The sequence below is a fragment of the Ambystoma mexicanum genome, chromosome 13 (genome assembly GCF_040938575.1).
Source record: "Ambystoma mexicanum isolate Mex_15411 chromosome 13, UKY_AmexF1_1, whole genome shotgun sequence".
Taxonomy (NCBI): domain Eukaryota; kingdom Metazoa; phylum Chordata; class Amphibia; order Caudata; family Ambystomatidae; genus Ambystoma; species Ambystoma mexicanum.
In genome coordinates, this window is record NC_090938.1 from 406,783,248 (window position 1) to 406,810,909 (window position 27,662).

Consider the following 27,662-nt stretch of genomic DNA (forward strand, 5'->3'; position numbering starts at 1 on the left):
GCCAGCACCGAATCTAGAGCTATGAATAACATAGCTGATGAACTAGAATCTGCTGTCGTGATGGGTTGGGAAAGTGACATTGAACTCCATGGCAAAGCTAGGCTGAATCGCTCTCATTTTATTTCAACCCTACAAGCGATTCCAGCCTTAAGAATGATAAGATCTAATGACATTGATTGGGTAAAACCGGCACTAACAAATAACAAAATGATCTGCAGATACAATTTCCCTTTGATTTTGAAGTTGATCTGGGAACAAAAGGTGGATCTAATTTCTATAGGCTTAGTACCAACACTATTTTCCTGCATTGATGACGCAGAATGTTTCGTTAATACCCAGGTTCCAGTAGCTCAAAGCCTTACTGCATTGAAAAACCAAGGAGGAGCTCTGGACCTTGATACTAATACTCTCACGCAATTGTTAGCAATTATATCTGCTCTTAAGGGTATTCAAGCAATAGGTACCACTGCAGCTGCCTCAAGTCCAAACAACGGGTTGTTAGGACATTCTTAGCTCTGGGAATTTACTAGTCCTGTCCTGGAACTCATGCGGCCTTAATAACTTCCGGACTTGGACGAATAAAGAGACTCGCCCTCTGCCGGACGTTGTTTTTTTACAGGAAACCATGTGTCGACTACCATTCACAATCGAGGGTTTCCAAGTTTTCTCACATGAGGCTTCGCATGGTTCTTTGGGGCGACCCTCTGGTGGGATCGCTATATTAATTAATACCGTAACCAAAGGCGTCGCTAAATACATTTGCAGTATGCAAGGTTTACTGGCTGTTGAGTTAACCCCGGAGAACTTGCCTAATACTGTTATGTTCTTAATCTGTATCTATTGGAACAAATTGTCCTCTACTCTTAACACTATCATTGATGAGTTGAACTCACTTCTGGTAGCAGCTTTTGCACGCAATTCATCACTCCGCAAAATTGTGGGGGGTGACTTTAATGCATTATGCTATGATGTATTACAATGCAAAAAGAATTTGATTCCTAGCCATTCTATTTCTTCTGAACATAATGGCCAACTCTGGCTCGAATTCTTTTTGGAATGGGACATCCAGTCAGTACCTGTAACACTATACCCATACAATTACTCTTGGCACAGAGGAAATTCTAAATCTTTGATTGATTTTTTTTTTGTTTCTTCGTGCTTGTACTCCTCCGTTAAGCCGGTTATCATTTTGGACCCCGGCCTTGGTGATCATATGACAATTTGTTTATCCATTAATCTTCCTTTTACCAGATTTGAAGCTGTCCCGAGCCTAACTTTATTTGAACCAGATCGTCATTTATTATCAGTTCGATGGAATCCGAATGTTTGCCGTAAATTGTTGCAAAAGATTGCGGCAGACCCATTTGTTATTACTGACCTTAGTAGCACCTCCCTCTCCCTATGTGAAGTTGAGGTAAATAATATAAAGCGTATCCAATTTCATTTATTAGAAATTGCTTTGATTAAACAGTCTATTTTCCAACCAAATGTAAGTCATGTTCATAAATACAATACATCTGTTGCCAAAGCAAAGAGAGAAAAGAACCAACTAATCAGGGAGATGATAAGTTCTATGCCTCATTGTTCATCTAGATTAATAATGCTAAATCGAATCAAGCAAAACTTCAAAAACAGAATGAAATTCCTTAAAATCTCCATGTATATCGCTGATAATCAAAATATGATGTATCACTTACTAAAACATAACACTAGGCATTCTTGGTCGCTATTGCGCACTGTAAAATCAGGCCCACAAGTTAATTTTCAATGTGTAATTTCTGCTGATGAGTGGACCAATTTCATAAAATGTAAATTTAAATTGCCTGATCGTTTCCTTTCGAATAAAAATCGCTACACAATATTTATTTGTAATACAAATTCTAGATGGACGATTAATGACATCATAGATGCAATCGATAAGCTCAATAATTCTAAGGCGCCTGGCCCGGACGGCTTCCCCCGTGTGTATAGAAATCAGATCCTTCTTTTTGGGCACACATATTGAAGATCCGATTTGATCTGATTTTACAAACAGGGGTAATTCCACCTTCATGGCACTCAGCACACATTATTCCCATCTACAAAAAGGGCCCTCCTGAGTTACCTTGCAATTATCGCCCCATCGCCCTTACTGATACTTCATCCAAGATTTTTTCTCTCCTACTTTTACAGGAGCTTCAAACGTATATTGCACAGAATCATTTATTCTTAATTTTCCAGGTGGGATTTAGAAAGCAAATTGGCTGCCCATTGAATGCAACCATTTTAGCACATCTTCAGGCTCAAGTCACTAATGCAGATATGGGGCCCGTGTATATGGCTAGCTTGGATTTAACGGCTGCATTCGACAGTGTTATCCAAGAAATTCATTGGGCCAAAATGATTGAGATAGGAATTTCTCATTCTTTGGTCGCCTTGATTGCCATGCTGCACCTTAAAACGTCATATCGAATTCGACTAAACCGAAATGGTGCATTAACAAATTCTATCATTACTGAAACGGGGGTTAAACAAGGCTGCAATATGGCAGCAGTCCTTTTTAACCTGTGTTTACACGGAATGGATTCACTTTGGGAAGAGCAAATTGTATTTCCAGCTAAACTAGGGTCAATTAGGCTTAATTGGATTGGCTTTGCAGATGATCTGCTACTATTTGATCGCACACCGTATGGCCTCCAGAAAAAACTAGATCTATTTGCAGATTTTGCCCATAAACGCAATCTCACAGTCAACCCAACTAAATCTTCTATTCTTACCTTTTACGATGGACGATGCAAAGTGAATAAATTCTCATGGTTTCTACAGGGAAATGCACTTTCCTTACTCCTCATCCATGCGTTACTTAGGTTATCCGTTGGCTGACTCCTATTCCCTAGGTATGTGGCAAACATTCCTTAATAATAAGGCAAAAACATTAGTGTCGCAGATGAAAATTATTTTTCATAAATATTATTTTCTTTGTTACCTCTTATCCATTTTTATTTACTTAAAGTTGAACCCTGCTTGTTATATCCATTGGACATATGTTTGCATGAAATTGATTCCTTTCTTGATACACTTCAGGGAAAAATGTGGAAATATGCTTTGGGTCTTGCCTATTCCATTCCGAATGTATTCATTTGTCATGAATTGAATCTATTACCTCTTTCTGCAAAAAGAAACTGGCGCAATATAAAGAATTATATTAAGATGGTAGATCCCCCGACAAACACCTTATATTCCGAGCTACATAAATTGATAGACAACACGAGTATTCAATCTTTGAAAGCTGCCACCAACAAACTTAACACAATTCTAAATGCGATCAATGAAACACCAAACAGTATAACTATGCAGCTTCCTGCACAAAAAAAAAAATATGAGCGTTATTTTTGGTGCATTTTGACAGACAAAATGGGTACTTATCCGTCTTACTCGGAATATAATAAATTTCGAAGGAAATGGGGTGATCACTCGTTTTATCTAATTCAATTTCCTTCTGCAATTGGTAGAAATCTTTTGATTCGCTTCCGTTTAAACCAATTTCATACACTGTCCAAAACTAAAAATTGGTACAGAGTACCACCATTAAACTGTTCAATTTCATGTCGCTTTTGCGAGGATGACGAAACTGATGAAACACTCATCTACTGTCCTTTTTTTTCATCACTTCAAAAATTTTGCTCCGATTTTAATGCTCAGAACCAAACTGGAAATTATATGGAATCACTTTGGAATCGTTGCATGAGTAGTTCTAGCCTCTCATTTAATCTGAAATTAATTGAATTATTGTCAAGTATCGAAACAAACTTAAATGAATTTTCCATGCGTTTATTGTGAGGAAAGGAATTGGTAATAATTTTATGTTGTATAGAAATGTGACCCTTTTATAAGCTGTATGTTCTTTTTTAAATTGTTTAAATGTTGTAATATGGTCGTTATTTTGCTTATTTTTCTTGTACCTTTTTTTTTATGACGATTGTAAAGGTTTGTATAAACCAAATACAATAAAAAAAATAAAAAAAAGCCGGATTGAGCAGAATTAAGCAAAGTAGATGACTGGAGTTGATGGAAAGAAGAGGGGAGACCAAAGATTGGTCACCCTGAGTTACCTGGGGGCAACCAGACGTGGACTCCCTGCTCACTGTGCTCAGAGAGGTACAGCTTCACCTCACTGATGAGGCCCAACAAGCCTGAAACACGTGTATGGGGTTGCTGTTGGTACTCTTGTTCAGAGAGGAATTGCCATAGCATTTCAGTGCTGGACTGCCCATGTGGGCGGGACAAAGACTAATAGGCAAATGGATATTTCCCATCTGTAAAAGGTACAGTGAGCAAAAAGCGTGTGCTGCAAACTCTCATCTCTGAACAGGTTATTATGCCATGTTCTTTCTGGAGAGGAGCGCCTGCTACCTTTTTTGAAATACTAAAAATCAGTGCCCCAGGCCCACCAGAATCAACAAGCCTGGCCATGTCATCCTGGACTGACACAAGAACGCTTTCCGTGCCACGGCCTGGTCTAAAGCCGGATTGAGCAGAATCAAGCAAAGTAGATGATTGGAGTTGGTTGAAAGAAGAGGGGAGACCAAAGATTCCAACAACTTCCTTGGGAATGGGAGGAGGGAAATAGGACGAAAGTTAGATGCAAGAGCAGGGTCAAGCGAAGGTTTCTTCAAAAGGGGAATCGCGGCGGTGATTTTAAGTTCAGCAGGAATAACCCGTTTGACAGGAGACATTAACTGATGAAGTTCCATAGAGATGTCTACAGCGATTTTTTTCATGACTGCTAATGGGACTATGTCCGAAGGGGAGCCAGATTTAATGCGCTGTATTGCCTGCAGAACTGATTCCTCAGAACAGTGGAACGTTCCCATCGTCGTCGTCACCATCGTGGACGGTGTGGACAGAAAGTCCCTCCTCCTAGTCGGATGAAGAAATGTCCATGCCCTGGAGTTCTTCTGCCCCCCCACCTTTTCTTTGGGTCCTGAGGGGTCGGTCTCGGACTGAGGTCCGGCATCCTCTTCTCCAGGGTTTTCACTATTGGCTTGAACGAAGAGACTCTCCTGTCTGGGAGAGCAATCCTGGCCATCGTCCTGGGCACCCTGGTGGGGGTCAGCCCCTCTTGCCTTCGAAAGGGAGGCCACCACCATCTTAAAACGAGGAGGATGATTTGGCCTGGACCATATGGGCCTTTAAAGGCAGGTCGGCCATCTTGGTCTTCTTCACGGGAAGCTCAGAGACCTTGTCCTGCTTGGTCTTCACCTTCACGGGCTGTTCTGACACCTTAACCTTTTCCTGCAGCTTCCCATGGGTGTCAGACTTCCTCTTGGTCGAAGAGCTGGAGCGGTGGCTGGAGATCGAGGCAGATGGAGACGATGAATGCACCCTGACCACCGAGGTACCCACGGAAGAGGCGACCCCGACGGAAGCAGACTCGTGGTGATTGGCCTTGTGTTGGGACCCCACGGATGGGGAGCCCTCAAAGGATTTAGAAGCCTGCTCAGGTTGGCTGGATCCAGACGAGGTATGTCCCTGAGGAGCACCCGGGGTAGAGGCCCTGGCTTGGAGCCACGCCACCAACAGGACGTGCCAATCCTTCATGGTGCGCTTGGTGAAACCACAGCAGATCTCGCAATCCTCTTCTTTATGTGCCGGGTGTAGACAATACAGGTAATGGGAATGGTTGTCATCCGAATAAACATTCCGCAAACCGCAGCTGGTGCACAGCTTGAAGAGGGAAACTCTGTCCTTCTCAGACGACATGATCCGGCGCAGAGTAGGCCTTAAGAACTTCTGGAAGCTTCCAAGAAGAACACGCAACCATTTCTGCCCTTGAGGGGCGATGAAAGATGCCAAAAAACGGGTCCCCGTTAATAGGAAGAATAAGCGATAGAGCACATGGGCTGGATTGACTGGAAATAATAAATTTCCTATCACAAAAGCGAAAACATGTAGAAAAGCTCTAAGGACCAAACACTCAAGCCCAGCAATGGTACACAAGGTTGAATAACTGTCTCTTCTCCCTACTGATCTCGGTTTCATGGCGTATAAATGGAAAACTCCCATCTAGCAGAAGGTCTGAGAACCGCATCTGACAAGGCCAGTAAAGAGCCACTAGGATTAGGCTGCAATTGCGAGCTTCCATGAAGGCGTGTATAGTCCGGCGATTCAGAGGAAAGGGAGGGTCTGCGTAAAGAAGGTTTCCTCGGACTAATCCAGGGTAAAGGCATCTCCTAGGGAGCAGAGGGCAAACTCCTGACAAGAGGCATACTCCAGACACAGACTGTTGCCCTCCATTGCAAACAAGTCTGCATATGAATGGCCTTCATTTCCGAAATAAATGGTATGATAGCCGACCTGTTGAGCTCCCTTTCGGGGGTGGTATCAAACTGCTCAAGGAGCCCACTTTCAGATTCTTCTACCCTGAAGATGGGATGCAATAGGGTGAACATGATTCAGGAGACAACACTCCCAAAGTTTGCAGGCTAGGAGGCACAAGGAGGAAGATATCGTTCCTTCCTGCTTTCTCAGGTATAACATTGCTGTGGTGGTGCCCATGAATACGTGAACAACCTTCTCCTAGATCAGAGGGAGGAAAGACTTGAGGCTCAAGAAAACAGTTCCAAGTAACTTATATGTAGAGCCCTCTCTTGAAGATTCCACAAACTGGGTTTCGGGATTCTTACAGTGACCTCGCCACCTACAGAGGGAGGAGTCCATCGTCACAGAAATTTGAGGAAGGGGGGAGAAAACAGAGTTCCCCTGAGAAGGTTCTCATACAAAGACCACCACTTGAAAGAGCTCTGAATTTAGTTTGTGAACATAATCTTCATGAACGGAGCGCCCAACAGCTGGTTTCAGTCTGCTAGAAAATTAGACTAAGGGCCTTGCATTCCAACTCTTGCCAGAGGAGCAACTAGAATGCATGAGGCAATCAGGCTCAGAAGCCTCTGAAACCACCAGGAAGATGTTCGAGTCCTGATGGTGAAATGATGGATTTCTTTTTTCAAGGGTGCAATCCTGTCAGCGGGGATGGGTGGGGGCTCGACATACCTAGAGGTGTCCAGCACAGTCCCCCCAAAAACATGTAAACTGCTCTTCTGAACACCTGTGAAGAACTGCTCGCATCTCTGGACTCCAACTCCCAAGCTGTCCTTATCCGTCTCAATCTCTCCTATGCATTCGACACAGTTAACCATTCCATCCTCGTATAAAAGCTGCATGATACAATACATTTGGTATGTCGGAAAAGGGCACTGGATTGGCTGTCCTGTTTCCTCACTAACCGCTCTTCCCCAGTCATCCTGGGCCCTCTCTCCTTCTACCATATCCACCTTTGGTGTCCCTCAGGGCTCTATACTCTCCCCTGGCTCTTTAACATTTACCTTGCTCTCCTTGCACGCCTCATCTCCTCTTTCTCCTCCAATGTCCAGTGTTACGCAGACAACACAAAGCTCTTCTTTAGACTCCCTGCTGACCCTCTTGCACCTTCCATTATCCCTGACTGCCCATCTGCCTTCCATTCCTGGTGTGCCTCCAATGATTCTGGCTGAAAGCCTGGAAAACGGAGATCCTTCCCATTGGGACCACTGCTCCCTATTTCGCCCCTTCACTCCTTCGGCTCTCCCCCTACGCTTTCAACTGACGCTAGAAACCTTGGAGTCATCTTCAACTCCTCTCTTTCCTTCCTCCCTCACACTGAGGACATTGCCAAGAAGTCCAACTATCAGCTCTCCCTTCTCAAAGGAATTCTACCTTTTCTTACTTTCCCTCGGAGGCTCAATGTGACTCAAGCCCTTGTTCTCTCTAGACACGAATACTGTAACAGATTCCTCCTGAACCCCTCCAGCTTATCCAGAATAGGGAAGCAAGACTTATCCTTGGCCTTAAGCCCAGGAACTGCATCTCTCCTGCACTCAAGTCTTTATTGGCTCCCAGTTGCTGCACGGATTAAATTCAAATCCCTCTGCATCATCCACAAGGCTGTCTGGGCCCAGGGACCACAATATCTTCAACTATCTCTCTAAATACTCTACCCCTAGACCACTTTGCTCCTCTGGCACCAACTCCTTGTGTGTTAAGGTTTTTTCTAAGCAGAGGGCAGGGGGTCACTCACTTTCCTCTGCGGGCTCCCTCCTTTGGAATAGCCTCTCCCTCCGCCAGCGCCTTGAGCAGGATCTTCGCAAATACAGGAAGTTCCTTAAAATGTTACTTTTTTTCCCTCCTACTTCCCTCCTTCTCTCCTCTGCTAATCTCCCAGTTCCTAGTGATATTGATAATTTATTTGTATAGCGCTCGTACACAAGTGTTTCAGACCGCGACAAGGCAAGTGTGGGGAACAAGGGAGAACAAAACAACTATTTTACTAGGCCCAGTGACATAGAAAAAGCGCAAGTGCGTGGAAGAGGGAAAAGGGGAAAGAGCAGTGCAGTGGAGTGGAAAGTGCTGAGCAAAGAAATGCTTTGGGAGAGGCTGTTCCAGAGGGAGGCCCCAGCCAAAGACAGATCTACCCACAGCTCGTTTCTTTTAAAAACGTCTGACCCTTAAGGAGCTAGAGGAGGAGGAGCGAAGAGCTCGGGAAGGACGGTATTTACCTAAGGACAGCTGAAGGGATTTTGGACCCAGGCCCCAGAAAGCCTTGTGGACAATGCAAAGGGTCTTGAAATTAATCCTTGCAGCCACAGGGAGCCAGTGGAGAGATTTCAGGGTAAGAGAGATATGATCCCAGGGCTTGAGGCCAAGGTCAAGTCTCGCAGTCCTGTTCTGGATAAGTTGCAAAGGGTGGAGAGTAGAAGCAGGTAAATTGAGAAAGAGGCTGTTGCAATAATCCAACCTAGAGAGAACCAGGGCTCGAGAGACAGTGAGCTTCTGGGGGAAGGAGAGGAAAGGCAGAATACCTCTGAGGAGGTGCAGTAGGAAGTTTGACATTTTAGAGACTTCAGAGATGTGGGTAGAAAAGGAAAGTGTAGAATCGAAGAGGACCCCTGGGTTCTTAGCCTCGCAGGTGGGGGTACGAGGACGGCCAAGGGAGACGGCCAGAGAGTGACAGGAAAATAGAGTGAAGGTGTGCCGATGAGGAGGATCCCTGACATTCAAGCAGAGATTGTTGGCGGTGCACCAATCCTGAACGGCAGATAGATGAGAGAAGAGGTGGCAGAGGGAAGCCTGAAAATGAGTTGAGTGAATCGGTGTCCTTGGCCCTTCTGCATCTTCGGGGCCTTGACATCCCACACCAATTCTTTCACAGCTCCTGTCTTTCCACAGCACTTTGCATCTGCATACCCTCTGCTTGGAGACTCGCACTTGCACCTCTCGCAGCCCAGGCCGCGTAGCACTCAACTTTCTAGCACTTAGTCCATGGCTCCACAGATTGTGCAGGGTCTTGCGCATGACTGCAAGGCCGTTTAGATTTTTCTCTTGGGAGGAAGACTTGTTAAACCAATCATCTGGGTAGGGATACATGTGTATCTATAGGAGACAGAGATGAGAAGCCACCACCAAAAGGGTCTTTGTGAACATTCTGGAGATGCATTTAAAAAGGACTTGAAGGACCCTGTGCTGGTAGTGTTTACCATCCAGAGTGAACCAGAGGAATTGACAGCGTCCTTTCTGAATGAGGATGTGAAAGTAGGTATCCTGAAGATCCAGTGATGTCAGTCTATCCCTTCCCTGGGGAGCCCCCAAAAGTTGTCCCAGAGTTGCAATAATAAAAACCCTCATTGAGGAAAGAAGTAGAGCTCCAAGAGGTCCAGAATCGGTCTGATTCCACCTGCCTCCTTCAGCACTGTGAAGTAACGAGGGTAGCATCCCTGGCCTTACTGCCATGGCCACAGGCCCCAGAACACAAACTACACCACCTAGTGATGGGGGCAATGGGTCACTTGACTCACTTATGTCCCTTTGGGACCTATAAACACAGGGGCCCTGGCTGGACTCAGTCCTGGCGCCTTTGGCACCAGGCTCATATAGAGTGCTTTTACTTTATTTCAGTGCAGGAGTGCTTTTATTTTACAAGAACTTTCCAGAAGCTGAAAGCCTTTATTCCAGAGAACATCCTCATGTGCTGACTCATTGGGTGTGGCTCCCTAGGCCTGGTCTTCATGTGCTGACTCATCAGGTGTAGCAGGGTGTGGCAGGCAGGCTGAACCTGGTGGGCGTGGCTCCAGAAGCTCAGCTAAATAAGCTGCTCCATCCTTAAGGCCGGCGCTTCGCATTACTGTGCACTTGCGTGCAATGTGAGGCGCACTGTCGCTTGGACCAGTTTACTTACCTTCGTTCCTCATTCCCTCCGGCTGTCGCCTTGAGATGCACATCTTCTGCCGGGCCGGCAACATCACCAGCAAGGGAAAAAAGCAAAAGAGCAAAGATCAAAAGTGGAACGGACAGCAATACAAGACAACACACTTTACAATACAACAAAAACAGATGAGGAAAGACAAAGGCAAACAGGAATACTTACCTGAAGTATATGGCTTAGTCGCATCAGGACTGGACTACCACGTGCAAGGGACCAGTGAAGGAACTCGGTCCAGATCATACAAGCGCCCCTGCGAAAAGCAGTAGGATGGAGTGCTCGGCAAAATGAATCAACAGGTGAGCTTTCCAGGGACAGCGCATCCACCGGGTACCACGGTTTGGGAGAAGGGGTCTGGAAGGGGATCAGGCGCACAAGCTGGCATACTCACACCCCCTATGCTCCACGCAGGAGCAGTCCCGAGCAGCATCACCTATTACCACCAGTCACCACATAAGCGCAGAGGGCGAAGTCGGACCCGAGCAACCTCAGCCCTGGGAGGGCTGCAACTGTGCCCCAACGCCTCCGCAGAGACCAGGTGAGCGTAACACGTACTCCATCGCTTTGAGGCAGAAAAGATTCTGAATCTCTTGCACAAGCAGTGGAAAAGACCTCTGAAATTTTGGTGTAGACAATCTAGTCAGGGTTGAAATGTTTAATGTTTGAGCCCAAACCTTCCCTGATGACGGAAATAACCTAGGAATCCTGTGTGATGTTCAACAAGGTTTTTCCAAAAGAAGGAAAGCCTTCCTCCTACTGAGGATGCATGAGACCTGAGAAGAAATGCTAAAACATGCACCCACACATGGAGGTCAAGCAGATTTGGAAGCAAAGTCCTCGTTGGTGGAGGAGAATGCAGACTTGGGTCTTGAGTGCAATCTACTGTTCTTTTTGGCAAAGGAAGAAGATGAGACAGAAGACATGCCCTTTGTAGAATGTCTCACTTTAAAAGCTCTAAAGAGCTGCTGAGGTTTGAAAACCAGACTTAGCCAGTATAGCAATGGCACTTAATGACTTTGCAGGAATGAACCAGTTTTGCAGGTTTGAACTCCCACATCTGTGGTAGGACTAAAACAAAGGTTCTCCTATCAAAGGGTAAATACGCCTTCTCTAGGATCAGTATGAAGAAAGATGTTTTAAGATAGGCATGCTTCTTCATACACAGGGAAGAGTTTGTAGCTCTAAATGTGTCCTCAGTAAAGCGTTTATTGACTTGCAACTGCTGTAAAGCAGCTTCTTTGCCTTCCGACAACCAAAATAAAAATTCATCCCGATGCTCTGCAGGAAATAGAACTCAAAACTTTACTAAAGCTTTCCAGTTTTTTAAGGTGTATCCGGCCAGCAAAGAAGCTGCATTCATCTGTCTCAGGGAAAGAGAAGCATTCTGATAAACCATTTTGTCCGGAGATTCCCATAACTTGGAATCTTTGTCCAGGACAGAAGCTGGTTTCTGAATAGGGCCCTGTTAATTTGTTTTTTTTTTACCACTCTCGGTGAGGATTCTACAACTAACCCTAAAGGGAAGACTAAAACACCTGACAAGAAATGGAAGCCAAACTGCTCTTAAACGTGGGTAGACTGGGTAGAGTGACGAGGCTCAACTATCAGGTAGGGGTAGTACGTCGACACAGAGGTACAAGTAGTCCACACACAGATCCAGAAAATCCACCACACTGATGTACTGAAAAATATATACTTTAATAAAGTCACACATATAGAACTATCAGTTCAAATAAATACTTTAAACATGAATACACAGCATTAAAAAGATTCCAAGTATAGGTATAATAACAGAAATAACTATATAAGGACTCTCCCAACCCCAATGGCTATATGTGGGCCATTTGCCAAGGACCAGCACCAAACATAAAATAACAAGGGGGTGGGGAAAACCAGGATACTTTACAACTAAACAAGTAGGTAAGCACCTAGTAACGTGCACAACTAAGTGAAGTGTCCTAGAGGCATATCCCATCCCCAGTAGATTTGAAAGGCACTAGGTCTGGTGGCCAGCACCTAACACATATGGCAGGGTGTAGGATTAAAAATGGAAAAACAATCTAACCCAATAGAACAATTGGCTCACAATCCCTATGCCCAAAACACAACATCATTATTTAGACCTCCTAGGGCCTTAATACGATATTAATGCCCAATTGCCCAGAAAAATTAATTTCAGCCTCAGAGAATGGAATAGCAGTGAACACCAGCTAAAGCTTCCAAGACTCAATGAGTATTTCAAAAATATTTTGTATTTGTATTTTATCTGTAGCGTGCGCCAGGCCCAAAGGCATCCGGCCGCAAAAACTTAATAGGCATAGTTACAAAAATGAACAACATATACAAGATATACAACATAGCGTAAATTTACAGCAGAGTACAAAAAATTGTATATATAAGGTATATTATAATAGAGGTAAGTAGAATATACAGAAGCAAAGAAGTATACAGCAGAACCTAGGCTTGGTCAAGCCGAGCGTGGTGTCAGATACATACAGGAGAGAGTAGATTGGATAGTCATGTTACATATGCAATCACATTAGGCAGTTTATCATAGGAACATAATTTAAGCAAGACAAAGTTTAGTGGGGGCAGATAACTCTTGGGGAATGCTACAAGCAGAAGGTTAAATCAGATGCGAGCTGGGAGCCATGATTTTGTTTTCAGTTTGAAGAAAATGAATGAGGGCTCAGATCTGATAGTGGACGGAAGAGTGTTCCAGAGCTTGGTGGCCAGAACAGGGAAGCTCACGCCCCCAGCTTTTTGAAGTTCAAATCCTGGCAGAGATAGGCTGTGTGTCTGAGCAGTTCTTTGGGGTCGGGAGGAAGTGTGGAAGGGGAGGTGGTTGGATAGGTAGAGAGGGGCCTTGTTAGTCAAACATTTGTGAGTAAGGGCAAGTGTTTTCAGCGAGATTCTCTGCTTGACAGGGAGGCAGTGCAGGTTAGTCCCGATATCGGAAATATGTTGGTTTCTTGGAATATTTAAGGCCGCTCGAATGGCGTTATTCTGGGTGATTTGCAGTTTGGTAAGGTTAGCCTGGCTAGTCCCCAGATAAAGGGCGCTACAGTAGTCTATCTTAGACATGATAAGCGTTCTAGCTAGAGTGATGCTATTGGGGGTGGTCAGAAACGGTCTGCAGGCCGCAATGAGTTTACAGGTATATGCTGATCTGATGGCATTGGTTTGTCTTGCCCCCTCCCTGCTACATTTCCTGGACAGCAATACACACGTGTTACCAGTTACAGCTTTCCATGTACATTTACCAGTGACTTTAAACATGGATAGCAAATCACAGGTATTCAAATAGTGAGCCTTAGTCCAGAGCTCAATGAACTCCTAGGGGATCCAGTAAACATGTCCAGGGTTACTTTAAAGAGATCCAGTACAGTTCAATGTTCCATAGGAGATAATGGTAAAAGTTAAAGGCCTATCCATACTGAAGGAGGTACGTACATTTCTACCATACAGGTGCAGATGCTGCAACTATCAACCCCAGGGAAGGCCACTGGAGACCCCAAGGAAGTGTTCTAAAGTTCAGAAAGGGGTCCCCCAGATATTGAAGTTGCAGAACAGGATTCCACATCACCCCCTGCAATGAATGTCTATGGGGAACCCGTGGTTAGGACTTGCCTCCTAGGAATCACTACCATGGATCATGGCTACCCTCGGGAGGGAATATCAGGAATAATCACTCCTCTCACGACAGCAAAAGGACTTCAAGGACCCTAAACAATCTGCTAAGTAGAGGACTCTTCTCCACAGGTTTGCAGGATTTGCCTCTCTACGACTTGAACCCTTGGTCAACAAAAGCCACAGCCATGCAGAAAAGAAGCAGAAGTTCCTCCCAGGGACTCTACCTTCAACCCAGGAGGGAAAGACCCAGTGAGGGAGTCTCCCAGGAGAACAGGGAATACAAACAAGTGGCAGCAGCATGCAGAAAATGTCCCAAAGACTAGGATAATGGCTTGTGGCACCTTCAGGGGACCAAGAATGATGATCCAGCGAAAAATAAAAACATTACAGCTATTCTCTGGGGAAGTGAAATGGTATTTTTTAAATCATCAAATTTAAAAAAGGCAGATTTAGAAAGACCGCACAGAGAACGCTCCGAGCAGTCTTTCTAAAACCAACTGTCATGCCCCTGCGCACATGTGCGCAGAGGCTGACAGACACGTCCAGCGTGGGAAGTCTGGTAAGTGAGGTATGTGCGAGTGTGTGCGTGTTGCGTGTGAGTCCGTGTCTGTGTGGGAGAGGTGGGGGAAGGTTTGTGGTGGGTAAGGGAGGGGGCGGGTTAACGGATACATGTCTGTTTGCGTGACTGTGTGTGGGAGAGGAGATATAATGTGTTGGGCTGGGAAGGGGGTGGCAAGGGATGAAAGGGGGTTTGTGTGGGGTGAACCTCCCAATTCTCCAGACATCCTGCCCACGCGATTCCCGAGGGAATTCTAGAAAACAACAAGTTACTTTCTTACCTGGTAACGTTCTTTCGATGGGATGGTCCGACGCTGTATTCCATATCTATGACATGTAATCACCACAGCTGTGCTGCTTCGGAACCTTTTTTCGGCGTCTGCGTCCTGCGTCGATGACGTCGATGCGCCGTAGTCGAGGACCTCCTCCGACGTCATCCGATGTGATAAGTAGGACGCACGACACCCGTAGCCTCAGTTGTAGTTTTTTCCCCCAGAACGTGTGACATTAGTCAACTGCCAGTCAGACACAAAGCCTTGCGGAACGTAAGCTGCAATCGCAAAAGAAATTCTGCAGCGGGGAAGGCAGGGCGGGAGCGATACGGAATACGTCGTCGGACCATCCCATCGAAAGAACGTTACCAGGTAAGAAAGTAACTTGTTCTTCGAGGGGATTGGGTCCTCCGACGTATTCCATATCTATGACAGACTCCCAAAGCAGTACCAGAGCAAGGAGGAGGGAAAGAATTTAGAATCAAAATTTAGAATAGCCAATCAAATAGCAGAGCAAAGGACCGCCTTGCCAAAGGCCAGATCCTGTCCTCGGATGGAATCGAGGGAATAGTGACGTACAAATGTATGTACTGAAGCCCAGGTGGCTGCATCACAGATGTTGCGAATAGGAACACCCCTCTGCAGGGAGTAGATGCAGCCATACTCATGGTAGAATGGGCCCGCAAGCCAGCCGGTGGGTCCTTACCCGCCAAGCGGTAACACTCCGAGATGGCCAAAATAATCCAGCGAGACAAAGTCTGTTTCGTCACAGCTTGCCCCAAACGCTTTCCAGAGTAACCAATAAAGAGTTGATCGTCCACTCTGACCCGGGACATGCGTCAAACATAAAAGCTTAAAGCTCTCCTAGGATCAAGCCTATGGAGCCTCTCCTCTTCCTTACCAGGATGCGGAGGAGGATAGAATGCCGGAAGAACAACCTTCTGGGCCAAATGAAATTCCGTCACTACCTTCGGAAGAAAAGAAGGACGAACTCTAAGGACAACCCTGTCCTTGTGAAATACAGTGAAGGGTGGCTTAACTGAAAGTGCCTGTAACTCACTCACTCTGCGAGCGGAAGTAACCGCAACTAAAAACACAGTTTTCAGAGTTAACAGCCTCAAAGGGCAAGAATGTAAAGGCTCAAACGGAGCACCCATAAGAAACTTAAGAACAAGGTTTAAATCCCAACCGGGCACCAGGAAAGGTGATAGAGGGAACACATTAGTGAGCCCTTTCAGAAACTATGAAATTAAAGGGATTTTAAAGTAAGAACACTCTTCAGACGAGCGCTTAAAGATGGACAGCGCCGCCAGGTAATCTTTACTTTAATGGTACCCACTTGCAAGCCCCTGTGGGCCAAAGAAAGTAAAAAGGACAGAACCATGGGGATGTCACATGCAAAAGGATCCACATTCTGAACTCTGCACCAGTCGCAGAACTTACGCCAACGGCAACAGTACAGAGACTTTGTTGCTGGCCTTCGGGCCGAAAGCAGCACCTCCATCACGTCTTCAGGGAGGTCCCAAATCCTTATACCTCAACCTTTCAGAAGCCAAGCGTGAAGGTTGAGGGATCTGACCTCTGGATGGAGAACCTGACCCCCCTCCCGTGAGAGCAGATCGTCTCGGTAGGGAAGACGACGTGGAGGGCAGATGGACAAGTCGAGAAGGTCCGGGTACCACGTCCTCCGAGCCCACGCCGGAGCAATGAGGATCATCCGGGAACCGAACTTCCGTAACCTACGCATCACTTGCGGAATGACAGGGACTGGAGGAAACGCGTACAGCAGCGGGAATGACCACTCCACCACGAACGCGTCTCCTAAGGCTCCTTTTGGAGGAAATTCCCGCGAGCAAAACCATTCGCACTTCCGGTTGACACTGGAGGCGAAAAGATCCACTTGAGGGGTCCCCCAAAGGGCGAAGATCTCCAGGAGAATCTCCTGAGCCAACTCCCACTGGTGAGAGATCGCGCTCTGCCTGCTCAGAGCGTCCGCCGTCACGTTTTCGTCTCCGGCCAGATGAACTGCCGAGATCGAAACTTCCTGCTGGATGGCCCAGAACTCGAGCTGCATCGCCTCCCTGCACAGAGGAAGTGACCCTGCCCCCCCCCTTTTTGTTGAGGTAGTGCATGGCCACTGTGTTGTCCGTCAGGATCAGGACACTCTTTCCTCGCACAGTCGGCAGAAAATCCTTCAGGGCTAGCCTGACGGCCCTCAGCTCCAACAGATTGATATGGAGTCTGGACTCCGACGGAGACCAACGACTGCTGACTGTCAGCCCGTTGGCATGAGCTCCCCATCCCGTGAGGGATGCATCCATCACGATCGTCACTTCCGGCCAGGGAAGCCAAAATGGAGCCCCCTTCATCAAGTTGCCTTCGACGGCCCACCACAGAAGGTCCCGGGCGACCGAGGGCGGCACCTGAACCGGGTCCGACATCCTGCCGGAGGACTGCGACCATTGCGTCTTGAGTGCCCACTGCAAAGATCTCATCCGCAGGCGAGCCTCTCGCACCAGAAGAATGCAGGATGCCATGAGGCCGAGCAACCTCAAGAACTCGAACGCTGGGAGCGTCTGGGCATGCTGAAACTTGTGCACCATCTGCTGAATGTGAAGAGCCCTCACCTGGGGAGGAAAACACTGCCCCAGGGAAGTGTCGAGCACTGCTCCGATGTACTGGAGCCGCTGTGTAAGCGTCAAATGGGACTTCTTTAAATTGAGGGAGAAGCCCAGCCTTTGAAGGGAGTGGCAGGTGACGGACAGATGATCCTGGACTTGCTCGGGAGAGCTCCCCCTGATCAACCAATCGTCCAGGTAGGGGTAGACGTGAATCCCCCCTTGCCTGAGATGCGCTGCCACCACCACCATGAGCTTGGTGAAAACCCTCGGGGCGGAGGTCAATCCGAACGGCAGGACCCGAAACTGAAAGTGCGAGTCGCCAACCGCGAACCTCAGGTACTTCTTGTGCTTGGGATGGATCGGCACATGGAAGTAAGCATCCTTGAGGTCGAGTGACACCAACCAGTCCTGAAGCTGAAGGGCCTGGAGGACTTGAGAGAGAGTAACCATCTTGAACTTGTCCTTCCTGAGGAGTTTGTTCAAACCGCGCAAGTCCATGATGGGTCACAATCCCCCGTCTTTCTTCGAAATCAAAAAATAAGGGGAATACCATCCCTTGTTCCTCTCCGCTACAGGCACCGGTTATATGGCGCCTTTCTCCAGCAGGGCTTGAATTTCCTGCGCAAGGAGCGGATCCGGACTCTGCAAAGAGAGATTCCCCGGTGGATTGTCGCGAGGCCTGTGCCGAAAGGGAAGACAGTAGCCGTGGGTTATGATCTCCAGAACCCACACATCTGAAGTAATAGCTTGCCACTCTACAAGATGCTGCGCAAGCCTTCCCCCAACCGGCGAACCATGGGACATGGCCTCATGACTCAGTGGGAGTGGCTGCGGCGTTACCTGAGGGCAAAGAGGCAACTGCCCGAGCGGCCTTGGCACCACGGGTACCCTGTCGTCCACCTCTGGTACCCCTGCGCTGGCCTCTTTGACTGCCAGCTCCTCTCGCTTTACTGAAGGACGAATAATAGCGAAAGGAACCACCCCTCCACTGCTGTCCCCTAGGACGAAAAGGCGGAGGTTGGCGAACTGCAGCGCCCAACGACTTCGCGGCAGCTTTTGAGGTCTGCAACCTCTCAAGGCTCTCGTCAGCCTTGCTGCCAAAAAGGTGTTCACCGTCAAAGGGCATGTTGAGGAGCCGGGACTGCACATCAGGAGCAAACCTGCGTATCACGGTGCTCGCCGCCATGGACCTACTGACGCATTCAGCTAATCCAAACCCGACTGAACGGACTCACACATGGCATCCTTACCATCCTGGACCATAGCAAGGAAACCATCCCGTTCGTCCCCTTCGGGAATATGTTCAGCCACTAACGCAACACAGTTACACAGAGTGTGTGTGAAACGAGACAAGGCACAAATGGAGTTGGCCGCCTGAAGCGCCATACCACCAGAAGAAAACACTTTCTTCGCCCAGCCATCAAAACGTTTGTCGTCCCTGTCAGGAGGGATGGTAGGGTACGACGCCTGCTTTGCCGGGGCCGTGGCCGCCTGCACCACCAAACTCTCCGGAGTGGGGTGCCTGGTCAAGTAGCAGGGGTCGCTACTGGCTGGATGGTATTTTCGCGACAAGGATCTGCCCACCGCCGGGAGACTCTCCGGAGCAGTCCAAGCCGCCGCCACCCTTCTCTGTAAAGCCATATGGAACGGCAGTACCGGGTCAGTTGGGGAACCAACATCAAGGATGTCCGTTAGATCATCCTGCACAAACTCCCCTGGGGGAGCAGACCGTCCCAAGTACTCAGAAACCCTAGCCATAAGGCGCCGGTACGAGGAATCGGCATGAGAGCCAGACTCAGGCCTACAAAACTCCACCTCCGGAGAGGCATCATCATGCAGTGACTGCCTAAAATCGTCAAAGTGACTATGGCCCGAGACAATTTCATCTGGAACCTGACTAGGAACCAGGCCAGCAGAATCCTCATCCGCCTCTGAAATATATTCCAGGTGGCGAAAAGGAGGCACCCGAGAGTGCTTGCTCTTAACCAGAGCCTTCCTAGGGGGTTCCCCCGTGCCACGGGGTACCTCCGACACGAAAGGCGTCGATGGCGTCGTGCGAATTGGCGCCGGCGTCGAGAGAACAGGCATCGGCGCTGAGAGGATCGGCGTCGAGGAAATCGGCGTCGACGTCAGATGCAGCGCCGCCAGCATCGGCGGCGTCGACACAGCCCTCGAAGCCGGAGACCCAAGCGTGTCCTTCGACGACCTGAGCGTCAACGGCTTTGACGACTTGCTCAGAGCCAGAGCCTCGAGAAAGCCTGTCGACGCCCTCGACGCCTCAGACGTCGATGTCTTCCTCAAAGACCTCACAGGTGCACATGGTCTCCAACGCGTCGAGGACTGGGACCTGGAACGGGTACGTCGAGAACGAGTCTCCTTGTCCGAACGGGACCTCTCCCGTGACTCGTGCCGACCACTCTTGCGAGGGGTGTCTCTCAACCTCTCACGACCGACCCCACTCAGGGGCGCGGACAGCTTAGTACCCTGCGACTCAAGAATCGCCAGCATTTTCTCCCCGAAGGAAGCCCATTCCTCCGGCGTCGCACGGCTGGTGGGGTAAGCGACGTGCCGGGCAGAGTCCTCCGAAGAGGACCTGGAAGACGACCGGTGTTGGCGCTTCCGAGAATGCCTCGAAGAGGCGGAGGAGTGGCAAGACCGACTCCTAGAAGGAGACCCACGAGACTTCCGACGATGACGCGGAGAGTCACCCCTCGAATCATCCGTCGAAAGCCCCGCAGACTTCGACTTCGGGGCTTGGACACCCGACCTACCGACAACAACTTCTTACATTCGCGTAAGGCTTTGGACGTGAGCGACTAGCAGTCGATACAGTCATCCGTGTCGTGGGCCTCCCCGAGGCACCAGAGGCAGGTGTCGTGCGAGTCCGTCACCAACATCTTGGACCCACTGTAACGCTCACCTGATTCCCGCAGAGGCGCCGGTCTTGACTGGGCGAATACCGTATGTTCAAAGGTGATGTGTAACACACGGTTGGCTCTTTGAGCTGGACCTCTGTGCACTGTATGTCTGACTCGAAGAGTAAGATGTCTTAGGTAAGTGAACGCCGTGTTCTCCATCTGCCTCGGGGCAGGGTGCCGTAACCAGTTTCTTCACTGGATAAGGGTGCAGGCCTCTTGACGTCAGAGGACTGCTGTCCGTCGTTTACTGCACGAACGGTAAGTTCCGAGCATTTCAAATGTCTTTAAAAGTCTTTTGTAATGATGTCTCTTGTTTTGCAGGGTTCCGGCGATGGCGGATGACGGGCCGAAGTGAGTTGAGGATGGAACCCGTGTGAGGAATAGAAGCGCCTGGAAGCACGTAAGTAAGCGCTTGTTGCCTGCTTCACGATGCGCACTAACTGTCCTTTTATCTTGCAGGTACAAGTTCGGAGCTGCTGGAGGGTGCCGGAATACCCACTGGGTTCGGCGTGGGAAGGAGTAATGGCACGTGAGTATTAAAGTTACCCAATGTCTTTAAACGCACCTTCTTTTGTCTTTCAGATGCGGGATGCAGCGCCGAAGGCCTCCGGAGCGTGCGAAGAGTTGGTAAGCTTTTGTCTTTCAGATGCCGGAATGCAGTGCGAAGACCTCCGGAGCACGCGAAGAGTAGGTAAGCCTTTGTCTTTCAGATGCCGGAATGCAGCGCGAGGCGTTGGTGACAGCCAATGGACCAGGTAAGAGATGCGCTGTCACTGAAGACCGTAGTGCTAACCTGTTCTTTCTTGTCTTTATAGGTGTTGCTGAAGACTGGATTCAGGATGGTAAACCTTTTTCCCTTAGGCCCAGGATCAGATGCAGAAGACACGATGAGCGTTCTGCTGCAGAGGATGCAGAATAACGCAAAGCAAGATTCATCCATCAGGTGTGGTTTAAATAGCCTCCTGTAGTGCTTAGGTGTCTCCTTCCACAGCCTCGCCTAGAAGAAAAAGAGTTCCTGCTTTCCAGAAGAGTTCCAGTGTTCTGAACCTAGGGAGTGGCTCCTGCCCCACCCAACAGGAAAAGTAGTCCCAAACAGAAGAGGATCAGAGGCTCAACTGGCAGGTAAGTAAGCAGCATGGTCTGCTGCAGGTAAGTCCACCCAAGCATTATGAGCCCGGCGCTTCCAGCGCTGGGACTGGGCATATTTATGAGCCTGGTGCCACTGGCGCCAGGACAGGGTCCAAAAGGTCCCAATTGGGACTGATTGGCACTCGGAACCTGGGTTATGGGTCTGCTTCCAAGGAAGTTGGGTAAGTCCTGGCCTTTTGGAAGCAGAGATCATGACACCCACACTCCCCGCACTTCTTGAAGCCCGGACGCGAGGTCGAAGACGAAGTAGAAGACATCTTCACACGAAGGATTTTCACAAAAACGAACAGGTTCGAAGAACCGAGAAGAACAGAACTCCAAAGAGTCGAGGCGTTAACCGAGATTCACGAAGCAACACGTTCGCAGAAAAAACGGAACTGAGGCTACGGGCATCGTGCGTCCTACTTATCACATCGGATGACGTCGGACGAGGTCCTCGACGACGGCGCATCGACGTCATCGACGCAGGACGCAGACTCCGAAAAAAAGTTTCCGAAGCAGCACAGCTGTGGTGATTACATGTCATAGATATGGAATACGTCGGAGGACCCAATCCCCTCGAAAATAAGTATTCTGAAAAGTAAAAATCTTGTCGGGTTCTTGAATAATCATTACTTGCAATCAGTGCCTTCAATCAAGTACCCAGGCATAATAATGAGTGCAAAGGAGGCTCCATGGCATGATCACCTAGTCAGAAAGGTCACCCAATTATCAGCTCAAGCTAAACTTATAGGGCACAAATATGGGAAATGTTCACTCATCCCAATTGTACGCTTCTTTAATCAGAGAGCTGTCCCCCACCTTGACATACGGTGCAGAGGTATGCCTCAGTCTTCCTTGGGACACATGGGATTGACTGGAAGGAAAATTCTGGTGCTCGGTATTACAACTGCCGAGTGCAGTCCCAGTAGCCGTTATCAGTCATGAGATCGGCCTCCTCTCTTTGTATGCAAGAGTTAAATGGAACACTCTAAAACTCTTCAATAAAAATCAGTCCTTTTTGCCCTCCCCAATTCTCCATTTTAACACCTAAATCTGGAAGTTACACGGATGGGCCATTAGAGGTCTGGTATCAAACATGCCTTCAGATACTGACCGATGTCGGCACCTCGAAAGAGACTCTGGCTAAAAACCCATGCTACTTAAAGAAAATGGTGGGACACAGGACTGGCAAGAGACGGAAACAAAAAAGAGGTCTACAGAAGATGCACACAGAAACAAAGTTCTTGTTAGGCGCCTATAAGCACATTCCATCCTACCTGACAAGGTTTCCAAGTGTCAAACATTGACAACTGTTCATGAGATTCCGGATGAACACCCTCCACAACAATACCACTCTTCACAGATATGGCCTAAATCCACATTCAAAATGCAGACCTTCGATTCGAAAGAAGAGTCGCTTAAACACTTGGTCTTGTTTTGCCCAAAACTGAAAAGTTTAAGAACCTTATACCCAAGTAATCATCTAGTGGCATTGTTTGGTCTAGACGCTGAAGCTTGGTGGGAGGCCCTTTATGCAGGGGAAAGACCTGGATGGTCAAAGGTTTGATATTTCCACCAATAACAAAAAATGCAGATTTATTTTGTCCGATTTTGTTTGGCCTTGATATTGGACAAGAAGAGCGCCTTGCCCCTGAGCTATCCTCCCGGCCTAAAAACATAGTAGGTGGAGACCTTAATGTATATTGTGATTTTGCACTAGATTGCCAAAGGAATACTCTTAAGACTATAACAAAAGGTATTATCCTAACAGTTGAAATGAGAGAGGAGAACATATTTTACATTGCATTAGTAACATGGGCCTAGTTATGCTAGAGGATACTTATAATGACCAGACCAAAATAATATATTCCTGGAGTAGCGTTGGCATATATAGAAACATTGACTATGTATTCATGACAACCAATATAATTGAAGCAGTTGTGTATTCCAAATTGATTCCCAATACAAAAAGTGATTACCTATTTATCATGTTACATTTAGACATAGCAAATGTGAATAACTGTATATTACTGGGAAAATATGAGATTAACTCACAATGGAATCGCATAAGTACTATAAGGATAGCATTAAAAAAAATGTGATTACTACAACCGCTTCTCAACTTCAACATTATTTGGAATATATTAATGATAACATCACTGAAAGTCTTGCACAGTTAGCATTCACAATTAGTGAGTGCAATATGATCGAAGAGTACAGTTAATCACTCCAGGCGTACAATATTTGATTATCAGGTTGCTAAGAGAAAGAGGGAGTTAAGAAGAGACATAGGCACTATCTCCACAAATAAGCACGGGGAAAGCCATACTAAGTCTTGCCTTGTATCTAAATTAAAAACTAAATTCAAAAATTGGCTTTGTTGCCATAAGAATTCATTGAATACGGTCCAATGGCAGCTTATGTCTAATACCAGAATCCTGGAAGATATCCCATATAATATCTATCCACATAAACAGATTAAGAACAGACCCAGCAAATTACAGACTGCTGGCGATGTGGGGTGTGATAGGAACATTTTCTGTAAGCTTATTCTGAGAGAAATTAAAAAATTGGTAGATGATTTGCAGATCTTGCCTCATTTCAAACAGGATTCAGGTCAGGACTCGGTACCATACATAATGTCTGGACACTGAAATATCTTATTGATAAAAGCATGAACATCAAGGGCGATGGATTGTATTTGGCATTCATCGATTATAAGGCAGCCTTTGATATGGTAAATCGCTCATTATGGTAAAACCTTTGCACCTGGGGAATGCCAAAGCATCCTTTGTCTTTTATTATGCAGTTTTATGGTGATGGTTCTGTTTGAATACATTTGAACAATCAAGGTCGGCTCTCTGAGTTAATAAGGACTAATAATGGTTTAAAACAGGCTGCATATTGGCACTAGTAGTTTTAAGTAATCGGCCGAATACCAAATAGTTGTACAAGTATTCGGCCAGAGCCGAATATGGGGCTGAATCGTTGCCTTTTTAATAGCTTAAGCTATGTAGACAATAAAAACTCTTTGCAATTTAAAATCACACATTAAAATATGTATATCCATCCTTTATTGCATTTCTTTTCTTTGTTGTCTATGGAAGAGGTTTGTGTAAACCATAAAAGGAATACATTATTTGAAAAGAATCAGTTCAATATCGGCACAGTTTGTATTTTTGAGCATTCATATGTGTCGCTTGTTGGGCAGGGTCCAAGTAACTAAGACTAGCCCAGAAGTATAGTATGCATGTATGCAATCACTGTGAGGGGAGACAGGGATGTCTCTACTTGTACTTTTAAATGTCCTTTTTGGGCCTGCCTAACTTTAGCCCTTTGGTTCTAGCAAGGCACTGAAACACAAAAGGAGTAATTACATCAATTAAAACCCTGCTGAAGCGCTACTGAATACAAACCTTTGGGATGCTAAAGCCATGCTTTTTACCTGTGGTGCTGAGAGGAGTTGAGGCATTTGAAAAAAGTCGTATATTTCTTTCTTTTGGGGGGGGGGGGTTATAGTTGTGGTTTTTTGGGGCATGGTAAAAGACACCAGCTGAAAACATATAGGGAATACTGAGTCCTCCTTGGTTCCCGGCTGATCCTACGGGGAAGAAACAGTGCTGATTTTCAGATCTTTAATTGGAGTGTGCATTTTTATTTTACTTAATTGCTACACTTGTAGATCCATTTGGTCCAATGTGTCTAGATTGCAAACTTCTATCTCCTCTTTATTACATAAATATCCCTCTGGTTTTAACTCTCTAATGTTGGGAGGAATATTTCTGCTGAAACATTTTGGGGCATTTTGGTTAAAAATATTCTTTGTAAAACTCTCAATCTTTCCGATAGCCACATTCTTTTATAACATCTGTCACTTTACTCAATTCAAAGGGACTCATTTTGGCTGTATGAGAAAGTTGAAGAGCAGTTGTAACCTATGCTTCGATATGACAAGCACTTCTCTGCCGCAGGCACACTGCCTACTGAGCCATCTTACTCACTTTATAACCTTGGCCTGCAGGCTGAATGCACTTCTCTGCCGCAGGCACACTGCCTACTGAGCCATCTTACTCACTTTATAACCTTGGCCTGCAGGTTGAATGCAGTTCTTTGCTGCAGGCACACTACTTCCTAAGATATTTTACTCCAGGTTTGGAACTTCCTGGGATCTCTGCAGCAGTTATATGAATCCACTTAATTATATTATTCGTATTGGGAATTGGGACTTGTAACTTTCAGATTACTGGCACAGGTCATCGGCAGATCAATAAGCCCCTAAATAAAATACCATTTTCCAATAGTGAGTTTGTTAACTATTGTTCGTAAACTATTGTTCGAGCTCAAAAGTTTTCAACTGAAAAACAGCGGGGAGACTAGAGACATATCATTGCACATTCAAAATATTTAGAGTTGTGCTTTTGCCCACACTTCCGCAGCAAACCACCAGATTAAAGTCTGTCTGTCAGGCACATGAAGGGCTGAGACTTTGTTTGCACTTTCACACATCTGTTCTGCCTGTACTAAATCAAACACATGACAAAAGCATTTGTTGAATGATCCTTTCAAAGGATAAATATGACATGCCTGAATGATTTCAGGCACTGCAGGTAAAGCAGTACTTATTGTATTTTGTAAGGGAAACCATTTGGCTTTGAGTGAAAATTAGTTATTTGGCCAAAGCCACATATCTAATTTTAAGACAGAATTCGTCCGAATACTTACTTGAAGAAGAATTTCAGTACACCCCTAATTGGCAAACCTATTTAATTTATACATCTCGGATATCGACGGTGCACTAAGTAGAGTCAACTCCTATCCTCCCAAGATTGGCCCTAGACACTAGATTTGTCTTAGATATGCCGATGATTTCGTGTTAGTAGATAAAACTCCCAGCAGTGTGCAAAGGTTATTGGATGCTCTGGCCAGTTACTCTAAGTCTGACCAGGTATAGATACATTTATCCAAAACAAATGAATCTTGGTGGGAAGGCAGACAGTAAACAGTTTTTCTAGATTATTAATAGTCAGAAAATTCAGAGAGTAGATAATTTTAGTTACTTGGGTGTGCTATTAAGATGAGGCAGATATGCGCTGCCGCTAAGGAACAATGTGTTTAGTAAAGTAATTAACACATTTCTGCTCATAAAGTATTTTACACATAATACATCTGGCTTCTCAATGGAAGGATTAATTAAGTTATAACGCACATGCATAGTTCCCTGTATCGCCTATAGCCTAAAAGTATTTAATGAAAAAGATGTTTGATTGCTGGATATACTGGAAGGTAATTTATGGCGTAGGATTCTGGGCCTAGGTAAATCCATCCCAAGATATTAGGCTGGAGTTGGGCTTAATGAGTTAATGACTAGCTATAGCATTAAACACAGCTGTGGTTTGTTAGGATAAGTGAAAAAAACACAGTAGTAGGAGACTTTCGTACACTAATGGAGAAAGGATTACTCGGTGTGCCTAAGGTCTTAATATAATATATGAAAGCCTGTTTTAAATTCCATGAACAAATAAATTGGAGAATGTGTCTTGAGGACGATTATAGGATCATCAAAACCTGAAATTAACCAAAAAGCATAAAGGATCCAGATTACATAGGCATTTTTATTTACCACGTCGACCACATACCTTCAGCGTTCGCTGGTTCTGCTCACGGTCATACACATACAGGCAACCATCGTTGGCTCTAGGAAAAGAGATATTTTCATAGAAATTAACAGCGATATGCACAATGATGCATGTAGAATCGCCACTCTATCAACAAAAAAAAACCTCTACAGATAAATGGCCTTCTGTATCTCCTTCCATTTTCAAACCAACTTCATGAAATATCCTCAATTCTTTTTACTGATTCACCTACATACCCCCATCAATCTATGCCTTAAAACACCCTACCTGTGACACATTCAGGACTACAGGATAACCCCACCCCCAATCTACTCAAAAACATTCAGTAATCTAAATGCATCCTCTCATTTGCAGAAACCAAATATAGTATCAGGGAAAGGGATGCCATCTTTGTGCTATTTTGCCAGCCTTCGGAATCCTTCCCGACTTGAGCTGATAATCATGACCAAACTTGATATATTTTAATTGTGATAATTTAATTAATTTGCAGTTACATACATCTTATGTTGATTCAAACTGGAATGAACACTGCACAAATGTCATATATTGCCCCCAGAAAAGTCACTATTGGCCACACCGCCTTCCCACTGGCTACAAACATTCACAAAATGGTGTGAGAA

The 27,662-nt window shown here is 46.3% G+C and overlaps 1 protein-coding gene across 2 annotated transcripts in view; it reads right to left on the reverse strand.

The window, feature by feature from the left end:
• The window catches only part of DCAF11 (DDB1 and CUL4 associated factor 11), a 631,260-nt gene that overhangs the window by 247,278 nt on the left and 356,320 nt on the right, over positions 1-27,662 (reverse strand). For both annotated transcript variants that reach the window (XM_069634008.1, XM_069634009.1), the window contains exon 9: positions 27,043-27,100. In XM_069634008.1, the coding sequence (XP_069490109.1) occupies positions 27,043-27,100 (58 nt within the window). The remainder of the gene's footprint in view (positions 1-27,042; positions 27,101-27,662) is intronic.